The sequence below is a fragment of the Ammospiza caudacuta genome, chromosome 16, assembly GCF_027887145.1.
Source record: "Ammospiza caudacuta isolate bAmmCau1 chromosome 16, bAmmCau1.pri, whole genome shotgun sequence".
NCBI lineage: Eukaryota > Metazoa > Chordata > Aves > Passeriformes > Passerellidae > Ammospiza > Ammospiza caudacuta.
In genome coordinates, this window is record NC_080608.1 from 8141622 (window position 1) to 8162579 (window position 20958).

Consider the following 20958-nt stretch of genomic DNA (forward strand, 5'->3'; position numbering starts at 1 on the left):
TTTAGACTGAGCACAAAAGGTGAAGTCTAATTTCCTTTGTGCTAGTATAAACATCCCTGCTACTCAATGCTTTCTCTTGCCTGTGAGTCCAAAATATTAGGTTGTCTTGCCATAAAGCCCTGTCCCCCTCACTCTGCCCTGCAAATTACCTGGCAGAAAATTCTGGGGCAGAGTGAAAGCTTTTATTCAGTTTATTACTTAGAGTATGCTTGCATCATTTTTCCCTTAAGGTAGGCAGCCCACATCCAGCTTCCTCTCTTTGTTCTCCCTCAGATATCCCCAATGGTTGTTTCAGAGAGTGAGTCCATGTGCGTATGTACTGCAATGAAAGCAAAACAAGAGAAAGGGAATTACTGCTCAGGGTACTTACAGAGCGGGTAAAAGGGTCAGACTCTACCATGAAACGTGTTTTACTCAATCTCACCACTTATACCGAGGGCATATTGCCCATGGTGAGCTTCATCTTGGTAGGCAAGACCAGCCCTTACCAGAAGGAGCTTGAAAGAAGAGTTCCATAGCACAGTATGTTGGTTTTAATCCAATACTCATTTGAAATCAGGATTCCCACCTCCCCTTTAGGGCATTTCAGCATGAACACAGATATGCTGAGACTCTGGGCTACTGGCACTGAAGCACCCAGCCAGCCCAGAACCGTTCACACACCTGAAATATTTTCCTGGCTACAAAGATTCTGTCAAGCTGTGGCTCATAAAGAACAAAGGGGCAGGAATCTGAGCTGGTGAATATTGCTGAGGTCCCATTAAGCCAGCACTGTGATGCTGATTTGCACCTGCAGACCATTCAGTCTAGTACTCCCTGCCCCACTCTGGCACTTTGATGAATTAAGCCTGATTGCAGAACATCCTCCATGTGACCCGAAGGAGCAATATTTTACAATCTTGCCTGAAATCTCATTAAATAGTCTCTTCATTCATGGATATTAAGTGTTCTTTGAGAATTCTCCTTTACAAACTCCAATATCACAAGTAAAATTTAGGACAGGTCAGACAGAAACTTTATTAACTATGGTAATAGTAAGTCCTCACATAGCTTCTCACCCTCTGTTCCCCCCTTTTCAGCCAAGCATTTCTGGAGAGCCAGCCAGGAAAAAAAGGAGTAGAGGAAAACAATAATTTCAGTGTTAGTAATGCCAGGTATTCAGCTTCTAGAAGGGAGGACCCCTCAAATGCCTTCCTAAAAGCCAGAGTCCTAAGCAGGAATTGAACAGTAAAAAATGAGCAGTAAATAACATGATGATATGGAGCAAGGGGGCCCAGGGGTGGCACACCCCTGTTATCTTTGCTCAGGAGAGGGGAGTTGAAAGCTATCAGACACTGTTGGTCTGTTGGTTTCCAGTTGAAAGGAATGCTCTTGTAGTTGAGAATATCTCAGCCAGATTCTCAAATGTAAATGTCAGTAATTTACCATGACAAATGAATTTCAAAGTTCTGGTCTTGCTGTTTTGAGTGTGAATTAACAAAACCTGGTTGGGGCTGGAATACCAGGGGTGTTGGGCTTTTTCTGTTAATATATATAACAGTATGAGGATGATGTTACTGGCAATAATTACTCTTACTATTTTATTGATTCAGGGGATTTGTATTTATTCTACTCGATCATCACAGAGTGTTTTGGGTTGGAAGGGTCCTTTAAGGTCACCCAGTTCCAATCCCTCTGCCATGGGCACGGACACCTTCCACTAGACCAGGTTGCTCCAAGCCCTGTCCAATCTGGCCTTGGACATCCAGGGGTGGGGCATCCCCAGCTTCCCAGGACAGCCTGCTCCCGTGTCTCACCGCCCTCACAGGGAAGAATTTCTTCCCAATATCCCATCTAACCCTGCTCTCTGTCAGTGGGAAGCCATTCCCTTTGTCCTGCCACCATCTGCCCATTTAAATATCTGCCGATATCCGACCTATGAAGTTTCTATTTCAGCAGACCTGAACTGGTGGTACAGACTTTCTTTTGTCGGAAACTTTCTTTTATGGTGACTTTTCCTGCAGAAAAAGAAAAAAAAAAAACCGTTTCTAATTTTAAACTGCGCAGTTGCAGAAAGGTTTTACACCCAGAAGCGTTTCTTCGAGCCTGTAAATCCTCCAGTATGACAGAGATGTGCGAAACTGCTGAAATATTCAGGAGCGGAGAGGGTGGGTTTTCCTCTGGGAGGCGGCTCCCACCGCCGGGTGTGGAAGCTCAAGGGTTACAGCGGGCATCGCTGCTGCTGCGCTAATTCAGCCTAAGCCGATATTAGCCAAGCTTAACTTCTTTCAGCCGTTTGCGGATGGGAGGGGGAGGGACGGCCTGGAGTCAGCAGTTCTGTGCGGGGCTCGGCAGGGCAGAGCCCCGGCCATGAGCTGAGCGGGCAGCGGCGGCACCGGCGGATGGTGAGTCCCGGCGGGTTCATTGTTATTATCACAGTGCTTCCGAGGAGCCGGGGGATCCCGGGGGGATCCGGGAGCTGCGTCCGGGCAGGGCTCGGCTGGGTCTGGGAGGGCCCGGGGGGCTCCACACGGGACCCCCATCCCCGGGGCCCCGCGGGCTCCAGCGGAGCCGGGCTCCGGAATGCCGAGCAAATCCAAGCCTAAGCAGAGCGGGGGCAGAGCTGCGGTGCAGAGGGAGCCGGGGCTGTGGGTGGGTGGGCTCGTTCTTGGGGGGATGCGGGACAGCTCCTGGGGGACACTGGCACGTGGCTTTGGCATTTTCCCGCGGTTCGCGTGTTTCCAGCAGCCTGAGCGGGAAGAGCTCCTGCCCGGCTCCGGCTGGAGCTCCCGGCGCTGGAGGCAGCTGCCCCGCAGGTCCCGCGTGGGCTGCGGGGGGACAGCCCTGGGGCTGGAGACATCCCCGGCAGCCCTGGGGTCAGCGGGGAAGACAGCTCTACCTGCGTGGGGGCAAATTCACTGGGATGCAGAGACGGAGCCCGGCACTGCGGCTTCCCTGGTGCGCTCTGCCCCTCTTAGTTCATTGCCCCAAACTCTTGACCCTACAGATCGGGGCTCGTTTCGCCGCACAGCGGGAGCTCTGTGGAGCATGTCACACCTGTTTAGTTGTGGTTGACCTCAAATCCTATGTTGAGTTTTGGGCCCCTCACTCCAAGGAAGACACAGAGGTGTTGGAGTGTGTTTAGAGAGGGGCAGTGGGGCTGAGGAAGGGTGTGGAGCACAAGCTGGATAAGGAGCAGCTGGGGGAGCTCAGCCTGGAGAAAAGGAGGTTCAGAAGGGACCTTATCACTCTACAAAGGAGGTTGAAGCTGGTGGGGAGGTTTGTCTCCTCCCAAGCAGCAAGTGGAGGAACAAGATTAAGTGACCTCAAAGTGTGCCTGGGGAAGTTTAGGTTGGATATTAAGAACAATTTCTTCACCAGAAGAATTTTTCAGCTCTGGAAGAGGCTGCCCAGGAGAATGGTGGAGTCGCCATCCACAGAGGGATTTAAAAAATGTGTGGATTTGGCACTTTGGGACACAGTTTAGTGGCGAGCCTGGCAGTGCTGGGGGAATGGTTAGACTCGATAATCTTAGAGGGCTTTTCTAACCTAAATGATTGGAATTCTGTGACATCCTGCTGGTTTCTATGCTCTCTGTGTCTCAACTTTCAGCCACCCAGACTAAAGTGCAGCCTCTTTGCAATGTATGTCCCTGCCTGAGGGAGCTCCTGGAGCTGGTGACAAAACTTGCCTTTGCCAAAGCTATGCAGCAGTGGTAGGTTGCAAGCATGCAGTGTGTGATGTTCTAATTCCATGCCGTGCAGTCCCACTTTCCTCAAGCATAGAACCATGAACATGCTCCATCCACATGGGATGAGCCTGCTGCTGTGTGGGGTGTGAGAGCTCATGGGGTTGCACCTTGGTGTCAGGGACAGAACGTGAAAACCTGATCTGTAGCCATGAAATGCCCTATCTGGACATAGTGTGTTTTCTGTCTTGCTGTGTTGTGTATGTGCCTGTTGCTGGGGCATCCCATCCTTTGGCATGCTGGGGACAGAGCAGGTTGGAGATGTGATGAGAAGGGGAGGATGATGCTTTCAGCAGTTTCAGAGAGCCTCCTGGATGGTAGAGGGTCCCTGCCTGCTGCTGGAGCTGTGCCATGTGGTGGGTCAGCTGCAGGGGTGGCTGTGGGCACTGTGGGGCCTCCTGGAAAAACCTGCTGCACCTGGGCACTGAGTGTCCCTGACACCAGGAGCCTTTCTGCACTAATCACTCTGCTTTTACTGATACCACGCAAGAGAGAAACATCAAGTTGTGTTCCTTTAAAAGCATGGTGATACTCCTGAGCACAGAAGAGATTATTTTGAGAAGCTCTGGCTCTTGCAGGCAGTGTGTTTCAGTTCTGACTGGAGGCTACTGGCACCGGGCCCAGGCAGGCAGAGGGCACGGCAGGAGCCGGCAGGTCTGTGCAGGGCAAGGCTGCTGCATCAGGCTGCTCCTGCCCCTCTGTGTCCCTGCTGCTGTCCCCCACCTGCAGGGGCAGGGGGCACTTGCCTTCCGTTGGGTTTCTGGCACATGGCCTGCCTCTTTATTTTCTTGCCCCTCACTGCACTGCAAGGTTGCCAAATAAGCCTCGAACAACTTTCAAAGCTGCCTTCAGTTTCTGGTTTGTTTTGGGATAAAACTTGGAGCGGATTCAGGCAGTCACAGTTCTGTGTACACAGGGTCTGGATAAAACTCTGCTCTCTCCATGTGTACTTAACCTTTGGTACCCCCTCACTCCTTCCCATCTGTGCAGACAGGGTCCTTAAAAAAGCACTACAGCTGCAGGGCCAGGTTGGATGGAGCCCTGAGCAATCTGCCCTAGTGAAGGGCATCTCTGCCCACTGTGTGGGGGGTGGCTGGGTGATCTTCAGTGTCTCTTCCAACCGATCTGTGATCCCATGAACTTGCAGGGCACTTTCTTGTTAACTAACCTGGTCTAATTACAGTCAGATTACTCTAAGAGAGGGAAACAACTCTATTTGTTATGGTTAGTGACACTACTGTTACTTTTTTGTAAGCTCCCATTTTGATGTCATTTTCTCGTTTCAGTTTCCAGTGTGACAGTTGTAATACTGTCTGTATGGGCATGTGTTTGACACAGAGCTGGCAGAGCCTTTCAGCCCTCTCCTTTTTCATATGGCTTTGCTTTAACTGCAGTGGCAGGTCAGTAAGTATTGGAGCTCTTCAAGCTCTAGGATTGGCATAAAAAGAATTGCTCCTTATAATAATAAAGGCAGTGTTTGGCTGTCATGTGGCCCAAACTGTGAGGTGTCTCTTTACATCTGCAGCAGAAGATGAAAATCTGTGGTGTGATAATGCACAGACAACCTCCTGCAGACAGCAACAGGCCAAATTTCCAGGACCTTCATGGCTGGAGGCAATGCCAGCTGCAGTCTGGCCTGCTTAGCCCTGCTGTGAACACTTGCTACATAATTGTTGATATTGCAGAAGGCAACACAAAATTGAAGTTTGACCAAATAAGTGTTTTGGTCCAGTCTGAGCTGTCAGAGAGACAAGGCAGGTTAACACTTGACTTGGAATAGGTGTTTAAAACATTCCTGTTCTTCCCTGCAGGATTAACTCTGGGCATGCCACTGTATCATGTCCTAAGAATTATGGAAGATTTTCTGTTATGAGCTTGTTTAGTTTTCTGTTTCACTTTGGATGAAGCACTCCCATGCTTGCCTGAATGCAACTGGCTGGCAGGATCCTCAGAGTGTTATTCAGAAACCATTTGTTCTGGTGCTGCTGCCAAAAGAAACGGCAGCAATGAACCCAGAAAGGTTTGCAGCTGGATCAGTACCCCTGGAGTGGTGCACAAATATTTGTGCTGGTGCCTGGGAAAGGCAGGGTGGGTGTGGGAGTGATGGAAGGGGCAGATGCTCAGGAGCACTCCTTGCTCTGGCAGGCCTGGAATATGATGGGGCATCCCAGCCTGTGTGGGCTCCCCAAGCTGTGCTCCAGGCAGGGCTGGAGGTGGGTGTGTGGTGGGTCAGGGAGCCATGCAGGGAGGACAGGACCTCACCCTGGCACCAGGATGCCATCTGATCATGCCAAGTGGGGATTTGCTTGTAAACCAACCACTTTTTCTGATATTATAGCAGGACAGTAATTTCTGTGCCAACAGCCATGTGCCCCAGCATGGGCATAAGGTGAGGGGCTCCTCAGGGCCAGTCCAGCAGTGGGGTGAGTTGGGATCATCCATCCTACCCTGCCAGCAGGAATCAGGCCTCTGTAGTTTGTGTGTGCATCAGGAGAGCAGCCAGGCTCCCCCTTCATCACTGTCCCTGTATCCCTGTCACCAGTGTCACACAGTGACCCTCCAGGTGCAGCCAAGGGCAGGGTGTGAACGGTCATGGAGAGCAACTGGCAGTGCAGGAATCTGCCTGCATGTGTGTCCTTGTGTGGCAGTGACCTGCTGTGGGGACAGCAGAGCCAGCCCTCAGCAGCCAGGGCAATGCAAGCTTGTGGTATCAGCTTCTTCCCTGCCTCCCATGGCCTAGGGGCTTTGTAGGGTGAGATGGCCACAGAGGGCCTGGCTAGGGCATGTTCATGTGGAGAGACTGAAAATGGGCCAGGCAGTGAGCTGAGGAGGGGAGTGCATCCCTCCTGGGTCCCTGCACCTCTGCAATGCCCAGCACTGACACTGCTGCAGAGCCTTCAGGTCATTGGGGTTCTTAGCTGGACCGGGCCTCTACAGACTGTACTAAGGTTCATTTAAATTCAGTATTGAAAGGCAACATCAAAACTTTCCCTGGCAACAAGCCATCCAGCTCTTTGCAAAGCACCTTCACATCTCCTCTCTGCCAAGCCAGCTGTCAGGGGTGCAGCTCCCTTCTCCCTTTCCATTCAGTACTTCTCTTTGTACTCTGCCCCAGATAATTATTTTTATGCTATTCTTTAAGTTGTTTGTTTGCTGCCTGACACAGAGTATTCAGGAATCATATAGTATATGGGACAATCAACCATCAATGTCAGTAAAAAAATTTTAAAAAGCCGAAACCCAACCCAACAAACCTCATTCTTCATGAGAACTGAAGCTGGCAATTACTTATGTGTACTTTTGGGAAGGGGGGAGCTCTGCAGATGTTCTGTGAGCAGTGTGCAGAACAAAGCCCCAGCCCTGGCAAAAGCAGCCCCATGATGCTCTGTCAGGTTCCAGCCCTGTGGGACAATGCCAGCAGCACATGGCACTTCAGCACAAGCCCAGAAAGCATTTGCAGGGTTCACTGCCACCACCTGCAAGCTTTGCCATAAGGCTGAGTGGCAAATTCTCTCCTGCTTTAGCCACCTCAATGGGATGCTCCTGTGGGCTGTGCTGCCTGTGAGCCAGGGAAGGCAATGGGGAGGATCAGGCTCTGGTTTCCCCAGATGGAACTTTGCAGCCCCTGTGCTGATTTTGGCACACTTGTGAGCAGGCTCCAGAGAGCTGAAGACAGCCAGAAAACCCCACAACTGTGGTGGTTTGCTTTTCCTTCTGGCTGGGTTATGTTTTAGCTTGAAGGAATGGCCTGAGCTCACTTGAGGTGAGTACACAGAAGCTACATTGGCATAAGGGGAACAAGAGGAATGTGATGGGGAGGATATTGAATGCAAAAATATCCCATTTAGGTTTTCCCATCTGAACTCCATCCTGCAACCACAGGCTGAGGGTTTTAGCCTGGTCAATGAAACCTCATGACTCTGGCTCATGCTGGTGCTGGGTAACCTTTTCAGGATATTTCAGCAGTTAGAGGAGGGAGCTTTTTTGTTACTGTGCCTTAGGCAACTGACAGACTTCAGAGACAGCAGAGTTGTTGAGCTTTTCCCTTTTGGTATGAAACTTAAAATGCTTGCTCTGGCTTCCTGATGCTTCGTTATCCAGAGGAGTGGCAGATTTGGAGCAGATTCCCAGGCATGGCTTTTCCATATGTGTGAGTCATAGTGGCTTCTGAGGACTGCTACACCACTCTGCTCAGGGGTGCAAAAGGTATTTTTATGTTGGTCCGCATGTTTGAGCTGTGCTGAGTGGGTGAGGAGGTGTGGGATGGAGGACAGAGCTTCCCATGAGGATTTGGCATCAGTGGATGAAGAGGGACTCAATGCAGAGACATGAGGATGGGTTAGTGGTCCATGCATGGCTCTGAGCAAGGAGCATTTCCAGACAGCTGGGGGCTGGATTTTGCTCTCAGAAAGATCTCAAATGTCTAAAGATCTCTGCATAGCACTGAATTATTTATTGAATAATTTCTCTAGGCAAGCGACCAATACGCTGTAGATATTTCAGATACTTTAAATACTTCTATTTATGTGTGATTACTGGTCTCTTTCAGGACATTGAGCTCCTTGTTAGCATTTTCCCCTTTTTAGTGGATGCTTGCAAAGATCTTCTGTTTTGCAAATACATTTCCCAGCAGTGCAGAGCAGGAGGGAGCAGAGGCTAGTGCTGCTCCTCTGGTTGCTTGGAGATTCCATCCTTTGTCTGGGCCCTGCCTTTGGGGTTGGGGATGTCAGGAAGGTGGATGGAAGCTGGAAGGTCAGCAAAGCTCCTGAGCCCAGTGCTGTGTCTGCCATTGGCTCTGTCCCCAGGAGCCATGGGGAAATGTGGTGCCATGGTCACACCCAGGCTGTTAATGCACCAGCTGCTTTAAACTTAGAGTTTTTTAAGGAGTGAGATGTTTCTACAGTAATGCTAGAGGCACATGGTATTATGCAATTAATGCTGTTAATCATCAGTTACAGAGAGTAGGGGGAAATTCTGCTTTTTATATATATATTATAAATATATATGTAGGGAGAAATTCTGCTTTTTATATATATATGCACATGCACACACAAGCATTTACATCCACACATGCAGATATATAATGTGTGTAAATACTGGGTATAAATAGGACCAGTACTTCAGCAGCCTTTTCTCTGAGACATTCCTTCTGTCCTGAGTGAAGCTGCCTATCTCTCCAAAAAAATAATGCACCATTGGGCCAAGTTTATACCACAGCCCCAACTACATGCTGATGCTGAACTGGTCTCTTTCATCCATCCCTGTGCTTCACTCACTCACTCACTCACTCACCAGGGGACACAGGAAAGCACTGCTGCCCTCCTTGCCATAAAGTTTATTTGCTTTATTCTCCTACAGATGCAAGGCTTGACCTGGATGCAAAGCCTTTTTCCATTGTGGATAACCCTGCCTTACTGAGTGGGAGGGAGTGCCCTGGGAGAGGGTGATGGGGAGCAGGGGCATGGGGACAGGCCCTGGTGGTGTTGCTGCAGCCCCATGTGTGCTCCAGTGCCCAGACCCTGAGTTTGGGGTGCACTGAGCCCCCAGGCAGCTCTGCCAGCACAAAAGCAATTTGAACTAGAGAGGCTTAGGTACTATTGAAACCCTGCTCTTTAATAGTCATGCTGGCAAAAGGCCAGTTTCACAGATTGGATGGGTCTGATTCTCAAAGGAAACGGAGAAGGATATTCTTTGTTCGTAAAAATAGAATATAAAAGTTATAAACTGCTTTTATAACATTTCTGGATCATGGGGTGCTTTTCTAGCATCTGCTCCCCAGAGAAGTGCAACAGCCTCACAGGCACTGTGGGCCTGTCCTCCCTTGTTTGCTATCCATTGCTTCTCACCCTCTCTTTTGATGCCTGAGCACTGGCATAATAATCCAAAAAAAGAAATTTTATCTCAAAACCAGTTCCTTTTCTTTCCCCTCTTTTTTTTCCCCTTCCAAATTATAACTCATTGAGTTGTAGTGGAACCACAGTCAATGAGGCCAAATGCTTTGGCATTGAGTCCTCTATTATTATTTGACCCTGCAAAGAATTGCATGATCTAAGTAAAACACAGTAATTGTGGTTGTGCACTGGAGAGGCAATTATTTTGCTCAGTGGGTAAAATTAGGCACCTGTAAGAGTTCAGTTTGGTCTGGTTTTGGTTAGCTAGGGGGCATTTTTTAAATGGAAAACACAGTTTTTATGAAAATGTGCTGTCCCAAAAATCAAAGCAGTGATACATCATGTGGAGGCTGTGAGAGATTGGCTTAGGGTGGTGTGTCTGAAGGTGAGAAGCATTAAATGGAGAAAAGGGCTATAGTGAAATAGAGAAGTTCTCTATATTTTTCCTCCATGTTAGAGGAGAAAAAAGCAGGTATGGTTTCGGAAAGTTTTAGGCAGTATTAGCCTTGGTTTGATCAATAATCCTAGTAATTGCTGAATTGCATGTGTGGCTGATTAGCCCCTGCAGAGTACAGAGGGTCCCTGTGCGTGTGGTGGGTCAGGGCTGTGGGGTCACCCCTGCCCAGGCTGCTCTGGAGGGATGTAGGACAAGCAGTGAAGTATTTTGGGTCACTGTTGTGGTCATGTGTTTATAGCACAGCTGCATGTGGGACAGAATCTGTTAGATGTCCTACACAACTATGTGAGCCAAGTATTGCTTGTCTCCTGCTTCATTTTGGGGCTGCTTACTGGATTTCCACACAGTGATTCTTTCATTGTTTCAGATACTTCTGGTGTTCCTATTTCCCCCACTTCTGCTGTTTTTATTTTCCCCTTGATGTTTAACACACCTCTTTCTCAAGCAGTTTGCAAGCTTGCAGACTGCCTGGCTTCCTCTCTTACAGCAGGGAATTTTCTGTAAGGTTTTCAGTAGCTCTCTGTAATGCCCAGCAAATACGTAATGGCATTTTCTCTCAGTAATTAACACTGGTTTTGTTCTGCTGTAAAGCGTGGCATTACCACTTCCATAAACGCTATAGTGTAAAATCATTAAAACAATAAATTGACCTGATCTCTAGTTGAAAATAGAAAGGTGACCAAGTGCCATGAGTTTTCCAATTTTTCATGTTTAAATAAAACAAGTGAGAAGAAATCTGAAGGTTTGGATTGAACTGTGTATTTTGTGGCTGAGGTACAGCACAGTCTGTAACAGGAGATCTCATTAGCTCACTTGCTCCCATAAAATCTAGAGGAATGTGAGCCCAGCCTCCTGCTGCAGAGTGGTCAGTGTCCCCCTTCCTCACCTGAGCCCAGCCCTAACCCACACTGGCTTCAGGATGAAGGCTGAAGGCTTATCCAGCTTCTCATTCTCTGTGCCCACACAGGGAAAACTTGTGGAGCTGCAGAGCAGAGGCTGACTTGGCATCACCTCTCTGGTTTTAATTACAGCAGTGATTAGGAATTCACAGCCTGTGGTGTCCCAGGAGCTCCCTGGCCAAGCTGGAGAAGGTCAGAGGTACTGAGCTGCATTTAATGGCAGGGGCTCCTCCCAGGAGCCTACATGGAGTCTGAGGAAAAAGGAAAAATAAAAATGATTATACTCTGCAAGCAATATACAACATCCCCAAATGCCTCTGCCTGCATGGCTGTGACAGCCTCTGTGCATGTTTTCATGAAGATGTTAATTATTGCAACAGCTTCCATTTAAATAAACAAATGGTTTCCAGTGATGCAGTCTGACTAATAATTTTATGTGTCCCTGGGAATGCTGATTTTCCCTTTCCCCTTGGCAAATGGAAACTCTCTTGTAGTGCATAGTCATAATTTGAGTGCCATTTGTGATTTGGATCCCTATTGCAAATTCCCCCAAGCCCTCTGCACAGAGCACTGGCGTGTTTTTTGTTCTGTACAGGAAGGTGAAGAAGTGTGGTTCAAGTTTTGCTGGATGCTTCTTTGTGCAAATGTTCTGTCACTGACCCCATTTCAGGAAAACAACTATAAATCTCAGGGTCTGGGCTCTGCAGAACTGAACATGAGAAAAGAGTTCAAAAGGCTTGTAGTGTTTCACTGGCGTGAAATCCCTCCAAATCAGCCTGTCTAGATTGAGATGTTTTAGATCCTGGAAATTCTGTTTCCTCAGTGAAATGAGTGAGCAGCCAGTGCTGTAGCCAAGGACACGGATCCATGGTGACTGCTGGCTGAAGGGATATTCCAGCTTGCTCTGGGAGAAGCAGAGGGTCTCTGTGCTCTGAGCCACTGCATGGCACTGGTTCTGCTTTGCAGTTCCCCACTGCAACCTGTTAATTCTCTCAGACATATTGAAAAGCTGCTTATTTGGGTTTGGTTTTGTGCTGTGGAAGTCCAATGTAAATAGCCTTTTTTGGGGCTCAAATAAAGGGACAGTGATGGGACACTTTGCCCATTTTCCAGGATAAAATGGTTCACCTGCCCTTTCCCCACCCCACCATGAGTGCATGGGGCAGGAGGATATGGATGCCCCAACAGGAGTTGTTCTTCCCAAGCAGGCACTGATGGAATGGTAGGGAGGATGTGATTGTGTGGCTGCACAGGACCAGTAAGATTTTAATTGCATTAGGCACACACCAGTAGTCTGAGGCTGTTCCCACACTGGCTTATGTCACTGAACTCCAACTGGAGTTACAGAATCACTTCCAGGAGAAAAAGATGAAAACTGATTTGTAAAAGAGAGCCTTTTGTTGCCAAAATAAATAAATAAGCCCTGTTCTGTGGGTGATTGCTGTGAACACAGGCTGGTGGGTGCCCTGGAGCCCAGTGTCACTGCTGGCTGCCCCAAGGCTGCAGGAGCCCTGCTCAGCCCAGACCCAGGCTGGGAAATTCCCCTGTGCCAGGCACCCCCCCAGCTCTTACCCATGGCTGTGCTCTCTTGGCACGTCTCCAGCACTTCTTCCTTCCTTCCTTCCTCCAAACCACTTTTTTCTGTCCTTCCTCGCGTATTTGTTTCTCTTTTCTTTGCCATGGGAATATTTTGGAATTCCATTGATGTGAAGTGCCATTTGGAATAAATGGAAATGTCAGTGTTTCCATGTGCCACATGCATGGGTGCCATGCTCTGCTTGCTGGCACCCAGGGCTGCTTACTTGTGGGGAACATGAATTGCAGCAGGCTGCTAGATCCACTTCTGGCAACAGAAATGGGGCCAAGAGGTAGCAGAAATGGGGCACAGAGGTAACAGAAATGTAGAGAAGGGGTGTGGAGAGCATCCTGCTGCTGATCCTGAGGTGACAGCAGCAGCTGCTTGCTGTGCAGTCTGGAGTGCAACACTGCCTTGCTGATGGGTAACCCAGCCCAACTGTGCTGGGTTTCAATTACTATGATTTATTTTCCTGATCACATGAGAAATGTATTCCCAGAGCGTGTGACCATGAGGTGCTCACCTGCTTGTCATGACCTGTCAGAGGAGGCTGTGAGCCAGCACCCTGACCCCTCTGTCTGTAGGTATAGGGAGGGGTGAGGCAGTTCTCTCTGATAATGCCAAACAAGCCTGGGCCCTTTCCTGGCCACCATCCCAGGGAAGGTTGACTGCTCTGAGCAGATCAAGTGTGGACTTATCATGAATCACCTGAGGATGCAAAACCCAGCATTAACTCTTGTGAAAGGCAACTTGTGTGAACTCTGCAGTGCCAAAATTGAATGTGAACAGAAATTGCAGTCCTGACTCTCGTGACCCTTCTGTTGATGCTATGAGGTCTGCATGTCCATGGATGCCCTCGACCCAGATGGGTGTAAAGGCCTAGTCCTGCTTCTACCCAGGCAATCCCTGGAGCCGAGCAGGGCAGAAGCATATGGCTGTAGCCAAGCATCCCCCCATGGCAGTGCTGTTCCCACAGGCACCTTCCCAGCTTTCCATTTTCAACTTAACTGCACAGATGGATACAAAACAGCACTTACAGGCTGCTGTTGAGAGAGTAATTCCCAGGATTTCAGTGTAACCAGCAAGCTGGGTGGCTGCTTTTGGTGGGACAGGCTGTTTCTGGGAGCAGACTGTCTTAATTGGGACTTGCTGAAATGCTTTTTCACAAATAGGCAATTCAGCAGTAAATTAATAGCTCCCTTGCTAAGCTCTCCTAGTTTTTGTAGTAAGAGTGTGTTTGTCAGGCTGCTTTTCATAGTCTGGTGTTGAGAAATATTGAGGGGAGAAATCAGTACTCTGTTTCCGTCCGTAGAATCATTCTATCCTAGAATGTTTTAGATTGAAAGGGACCCTGAAGCTCATCCAGTTCCAACTGCTCTGCCATGACCAGGGACTCCTTACATTAGACCAGGTTCCTCCAAGCTCCATGCAGCCTGTCCTTGAACTTCCAGGGATGGGGCATCCACAGCTTCTCTGGGCAAGCTGTGCCAGTGCCTCACCACCCTCACAGTTCATACCAACATTATTCAGTTCCAGAGTCAGTATTTTATCACATGTGGAAATTTCTGAAAAAGTCCTCAGATCTCAGGAGGATGGTGGATATCTCCCAGTGACGTCATCTGGATGTGATTATTGGAGGGGTTTAACCATTCTTGAAGAGGCTGGTTGTGGTCCCAGAGGTTTGCAGAGTCAGGAGTTCTCTGGGAGCAGAGGTGGCTGTGAGATGTTGGCCAGCATCAGGGAGCAGCATGGGGCCAGAGGGACATTTGGGCCAGAGCTCTCCAGGGGAGATGGATGACCCTGAGCATGGGCTCTGTGTTGCTGTCCCCTTGCTGCTGCCCTCACCATTTCACAGCGCAAAAGTGAGTGAGGTTAATTGTTTGTTATGGTGGCTGCAAACTTACCAACCTTCTCCAGAGCCCTGTGCAAGGGATGCCCCTGTCTTCACCACCTGGCCTGTGCCAGCCCCAATGCTCACCTGGCACAAACACAGGAGAAGGCTACTAGAGGGTAGTCCTGACCCTCAGGATTTCAGGATAGTGCAGCCCAGACACTGCTCCCAGGAGGAAAAAAGCAGGTTTGTGTTAGTGGTGCTGTTGTGTGGGAAGTCCTGGCCCCCTCATGGAAGTGAAGCCATTGAACTCCACAAGCTGGAGCAAGGCCAGAGGGCAAGAGGGAAAGGGCTGCCTGGGCTCATGTGGCTGAAAAACTTTTTTAAGACCTTGACTCTTGTAAAGTCATAAATAGAGCTGTGGGAAACCTGAACTGTTTGGATTCCCCCTGGGCAGCACCTGCTTGTCTCATTCCTCAGAGGGCTGGCCGATACTGGGGACTCCTCAGCGAGGAGCTGATACAGGGCTCTTCTGTAAACAGGAGTTTTTTAAAATGCTCCTTGTGCACTCAATGCCCAAACACGAGTCCCCAGGGGACCGCCTGACCTCTCTGGAGCAGTGAGCCACCTGCTTGGCTCCTTCTCTCTGGTGGCTTTTTCTGTTTGTGCAAAAGGGAAAAGCAGGATAACCTGCTGTGGCAGAGTCTAGATCAATGCCTGATCCACAGCGTGACCTTGCCTTTCCCAGGAGCAGCTCCCACTCTGTGAGCCCAGCACAACTGTCTGTGCAGTCCTGCTCAGGGGAGGCAGAGAAAGCTCCTGGCAGCCCTGAGGGGTCCTAGCTGGATCCTGGAGCCTGTCCCAGCATCTCTCACTCCAGATAACTGCAACTGCATCACTTCCTGTACACTGGTACTCAGCTGTCCTTAGGGAGTGAGCTGTCTGTTCCAGCTCACCCTGCTATGGATGCTTCGTCCTTTCTTCTGTCTCTTCCACAGATGCAGTTTTTCTCAGTTAGGGTGGCCGCTGGCAGGCAGCCCCTGGCTCAGCAGAGCAGGGTGTCTGCGATGGCTGATGAGGCAAAGCACGTTCTCCTTTTCCCCGAGCCCCGCACTGCCTCTGCCCCTCCGCAGCCTGACCTCACCCGGCCTGACCCATCCCTGTGGCTCTTGCAGAGGTTGCAGTTTCGCTGGTGGAGAAGATGCAGGCTCAGGAGATCCTGCGGAGCCTGCGGCTGCCCGAGTTCGATGACCTCAGCCAGTTCTTCCGCAACCTGCCGGCCACGGCGCTGGTGGGCCTGGGCGCCTTTGCCGCCGTCGTGGCCTACTGGTTCGCCAGCCGGCCGCGTGCTGTGAAGCCGCCCTGCGACCTGCGCATGCAGTCGGAAGAAGTTGAGGTGAGGGCAACCCCCGCTGGCTTTCCCCAAGGTCTGCATGCCTGGAAGTCACAGCATGGATTGGGTTGCAAGGGACCTTCCTTAAAGATGATCTCATTCCAACTGCCTGCCATGGGTACTAGACCAGGCTGTTCCAAGCTCCATCCAGCCTGGCCTTTGACACTTGCAGGAACGGGGCTGCCACAGCTTGTCTGGGCAGCCTGTGCCAGGGCCTCGCCACCCTCACAGGAGAGAACTTATTTCTAGCATCTAATTTAAACCCACTTTATTTCAGTGTGAAGCCACTACTTGTTCTATCACTATGTGCCCTTGCAAAAAGTCCCTTTCCAGCCCCTCTCATTAAGGTCTCCCCAGAGCCTTCTCTTCTTCAGGTTGAACAACCCCAACTCTCTCAGCATTTCCTCATAGGGTAGGTGTCCCATTCCTCTAATCACCTTCATGGCTCCTCTGGACTTGTTTCTACAGATCTATGTCCACAGGGCACACCAGAAAGTCTTTTTTGTTGTTGTTGTTTTGTTAGTTCCCCAACCTCATCCTGAAATCAACCATGTAATGCACTGTGCCAAGATCACTTCACCCCATCACTTCACCTTTTCCTGTAAACTAATAAACTAGAATACAGAGTACATGTTATTCTCTTAGATTTTCAGTAAAATTTTGGTCTTAGCTTTGTTCAACCATCTGTTGCAAAAAATTAGAGGCACTGCCATTGCATGGGAGAAACAACTGAAAGGCAACAGCTGATGAGACCAGATCACCTGGCAGTCTTCATGTGCACCCATTGCTGAATTTGGTGCTGCTAACTTGATGATAGTAAGAAAAAGTAAACCTGAACCCATGCTTAGAGGCTGAGGAGTTACTAATTGTTATCCTTGCAAATTACTTTAATGATGTCGCTCTGTCTTAAAGAACAGAAATGTTTCTGAGTATTGTCTCCACTTATTTTAATATCTGAAAGTGGGATGAGAATTTTTAAAGCCTTTTGTGATGCTCCCCCTAAGACGTCATTGTCTTTAATTCCAACAGCTTTTTAAAAGGGTGGGAGGAATTAACATTTTTCAAGATAATTTTTCCCTGTGATTAGGGCTTTAGTTACTTTTTTTTTTCTTTTGCTCCCATGCAGTCCTGGTTTGCTCATTCTCACCCTGGTTGTCCACTCCTAAAATACCTCTGCTGAGCTCCTGGCACTGGAGGCTGGGCTCTGCCTTGGTCTGTCCTTCATGTTGGCCTGGATGTCCTTGTGGAAGTGCTCATGGTGCTAGTCTTGGAGACCTGGGGAGCCCAGAGCAGTTGCTTCCCCTAGCACATCCCCACTCCATTACTTCCAGATCCATAATTCCCTATTAAATTCCCTAGGGCAATATCAATGATCTCAGTGACAAGGAGCTGGGTCAAGTGCTCCTCTGTGACCAGAGGGCTCTCCCTATCCCTGAGGTGCTGAGGTCAATGTCCCCCCTCTGTCATCCCTTTGGTTCTTGGGGCAGGTGGTGATCACAGAGCTCTTGCTGGCATTTGGGGAGTGTACTGCTTTATGGTGGGGGTTTCCCCATGTCCCACCCTGGAGCAGTGCTGCTGGCTGTGTCACCTTGTGTCACCTTGTGTCACGCAGGGCCTGGCTGGGGCGCGCCGCTCGGTGATCGGGGACAGCCCGCAGCTGCTGACGCACTACTACGATGATGCCAGGACCATGTACGAGGTCTTCAGGAGGGGATTCAGCATCTCTGGTGAGAGCACAGTGGTGAGGAGGCTTAGGAGCAGAAGCTGGGAGAGGTGGGGACCAGGCCATGCAGGTGTCCTTACCCCATGGTCACTGGTATCGTCACAGAGCTCTCACACACTTGAGACATCACTTCCCACTCCAAAGAGCCATGATAACTCTTCCCTGCTCTACCAAACTATTTCCATGTCTGCTGTTTATGGTGTCCTGCCTCATTGGATTTAGCAATGTCATGGTCAGATTAGTATTTTTGGTACAATAAAAAACCCCAGATCTGCACATATTCTGCCCCACAAGACAGGGGTAGATGAAGGACTCGGTAGGTGTGTGGAGGAATGGATTCCTGCAAGTAGGTACCATTAGCAAATTATTCAAACTTTTCAAATTTTCATCTGGTCACGCACTGCTGCGTGTTGTTTTACCTTCCTCCAGAGTAGGCTGGGCTAAATATAGTCGTTTTTACCTTTTTAAATCAAAAGGCAGCACAAAAGGCAGTGGGATGAGTGCCCTTATCAGACACCAATGCTCATGTGACCTTTGGAGAAGTGTCTTTTAATGAGGCTGTTTGGGGCAAACTGCTGCTGTCAGTGGGAGGACTGAGCCCTTTTTGGGGGCTCCCAGCAGCTTGTCTCCCATCAGATGCACTTGTGTGTGTAATTTGCTGGGGATTGCTGTGAGAACCAACCCATTAACTATGGATTTATTCCTGGAGGGCTCCCCCACATCATGGCCCTATGTGTTAACTCCTGGCACTGCCTCTCCATAACTCATCATCTCTGCTTGTGTCTTTCAGAGAATGGCCCCTGCCTGGGGTTCAGGAAGCCCAAGCAGCCCTACCAGTGGCTGTCCTACAAGGAGGTGAGCTGGATGTGACACCCACTGTGCATCCTCTTCCCCTGCCCAACACAAGATGGGGTGTTGGAGTGCCTGCACGTTAGACCAGGGGGTTGCTCATGCAGCATGTGATGCTTCCTGCTGTCCCCACCCTGGCACATCCAGGTGTTACATGGGTGTGTCAGCTTTCAGGGGCTGGCTCCATGCCATGAGCCCACTCCTGAAAGCAGCACTGAGGCACTCTGGAGCCACGGGGCATCACCGACCTCATCAACTACTACTCAGCTAATGATGGTTCATGATAACATAAAAACTGGACTTTTAGATAGGAAATACAATAATTGGAGAGCCTTCCTGTAAGTCTTTGCTTAATTTGGTATCATTATGTTCCTCTTTTTTTATGTATTTTTTCCTCTCCAAATTCCAGGTGGCTGAAAGAGCAGAAGCTCTGGGTTCAGGCCTTTTGCAGCAGGGCTGCAAGCCATCCACAAAGCAGTTCATTGGCGTCTTCGCTCAAAACCGCCCAGAGGTGAGATTTTATATCCAACTTCATATTGTATTAATAAAGTTCCTGACCTGTCAGCTTGTTCTCAAGGTATATCTGCTCTCGAGGCCCCTTCTCACCTTTGTGCTTCCATGTTCTCCTTCAGTGGATCATCTCTGAGCTGGCTTGCTACACCTATTCCATGGTGGTGGTTCCCCTGTATGACACCTTAGGTCCTGGAGCCATTCGGTACATTGTCAACACAGGTAACATCCAAACTGATGTGATTTTCTCAGTCCTGTTGCTCAGAATGGTTCATTTTCTGCTTCTAAAAGACAGATGATCATAGAATCCTAGAATGGTTTGGGTTGGAAGGGACCTTAAACCCTCATCTGGTTCCAACTCCTCTTCATTGGCAGGGGCACACTACACCAGGTTACTCCAAGCCTCATCCAGCCTGGCCATCAAAACTTCCAGGGGTGGGACACTGTGATTATACTTGTTGAGTGTCTTAAATTCACTCAGAGAAGTTCCTGAGAAGCCCTGTGTCCCTGTGCTGCCTCTGTTGCATTTTCCACATGCCCAGTTGTGCATAGCCATAGATAAGGGCTGCTCTGGATGTGGGAATGTGTCCACCCACTCCTGTGTTGCTTGATATTTTGCCTCCTAGATTTTTTAATGCATGTGGGGACCAATTTTAATATTTTGAACAGACTCCCAGAATAATCATAAATGTCAGCCACAGCTTTGTCATTGACTTAGGTTACCTAAGACTGCATTTTTTCCTCATTTTTCAAGAGAAGCATGTGCTGTATGCTGGGATTTCTGGTGTAGCCTGGACTGACTATCAGAACTGATATAGTGTTAGCTATGAGCTAATCTTGCATTAAAGAAGATTTACTGCAAACAGCTTGTTTGGCTGTTTTTCTTGCAGCTGACATTTCCACAGTCATTTGTGACAAGCCTGAAAAAGCCAAGATACTCCTCGACCATGTGGAGAGGAAAGAAACACCAGGCCTGAGGTCTATCATCCTGATGGACCCGTTTGAGAAGGAGCTGACAGAGAGAGGGAAGAGCTGTGGGGTTCGCATCCAGACCATGCAGGAGGTGGAGGTGAGTTTGCTCTCTCTCCCCTTTTACTATTTTTTGTAATATCTGTAAAAAGACAGTACATTGCACAGGGACTTGTGAATTGTGTGCCAGGTTCAGTGTCTGGAGAGCACAAAAGAGCAGCTTGTGGCTGATAATGCTAATGCTTGGTGCATTTGCCTCTTGGTGTTATTCCTTGTTGATAGCAGAGCCAACATTTCAATTCTTGATCCTCAAGTATGCTATCAGCTGTTATTTAAGCATGGGAAGGGGATTGTTATTTGAGACATTGTCCTCATGCAATGTTACCAATAAGTAAAACTTCACAAAAGGAAGGCCTTGTAAAGTCATGGCTCAGTTACTTTAGCTAAGCAGAAAAGGACTGTGGGAAAGAGACTCAGCTGAAATAGGGGTAGGAAAACAAGTAATATAACTTGTGTATTCACAAGTTATAAAAATTGCGTGTTCACATTGTGCTGTATGGTGGTTGGTTGAATTATGTTTGTTATGCTTTAAAACTATGTAACTGATGATGGACAAACTCCTTAAAAAGGCCTGGTTTTTGCAATAAAGCAGCTCTCCTTTGTACCTGCCTGGGGACTCTGTGTCACTATGGACCCTCACCCACACTACGTGTAAGCCTACAGCCTCACACTTGTTTGAAACACCCTGGATGCAGCTCAACCAAACCAAACACTCCTTGAAATCCAAGGAAGGCACTACCGTTGAGGCAAGAAACTCAGGATAATGAGTAACTCAGGACAATGAAGATGGCCTCAGTGCCACCTAGGAATTTGTCTGCTTTAGCTCACACTCTCCCTTAGTGGTTTGCAGATTATTAGCAAATGGGTTACACTGCAGGAATTAAGGTGGAAATCACTTTTGTTGCTTTCATCTCTTCCAGGACTGTGGCCGTGAGAATCGACATGTGCCTGTGGTGAGTGTTGGCTTGTTGCTTTTCCCACTTACAACTACACAGGAAGGACCTTAAAGCTCTTGTTCCACCCCCCTGCCATATTCTGGGACACCTTCCATGGGTGCTTGGTTGCTCCAAGTC

The 20958-nt window shown here is 48.9% G+C and overlaps 1 protein-coding gene across 1 annotated transcript in view; it reads left to right on the forward strand.

The window, feature by feature from the left end:
* Positions 1-2363: 2363 nt before the first annotated feature.
* ACSL6 (acyl-CoA synthetase long chain family member 6) overlaps positions 2364-20958 on the forward strand; it is a 44115-nt gene continuing 25520 nt past the window's right edge. Inside the window, 8 exon segments of the mRNA XM_058815514.1 lie at positions 2364-2384; positions 15557-15777; positions 17387-17501; positions 18288-18352; positions 18756-18857; positions 18979-19078; positions 19747-19925; positions 20806-20838. Coding sequence (XP_058671497.1) covers positions 15583-15777; positions 17387-17501; positions 18288-18352; positions 18756-18857; positions 18979-19078; positions 19747-19925; positions 20806-20838 — 789 coding nt within the window. The 5' untranslated portion in view covers positions 2364-2384; positions 15557-15582.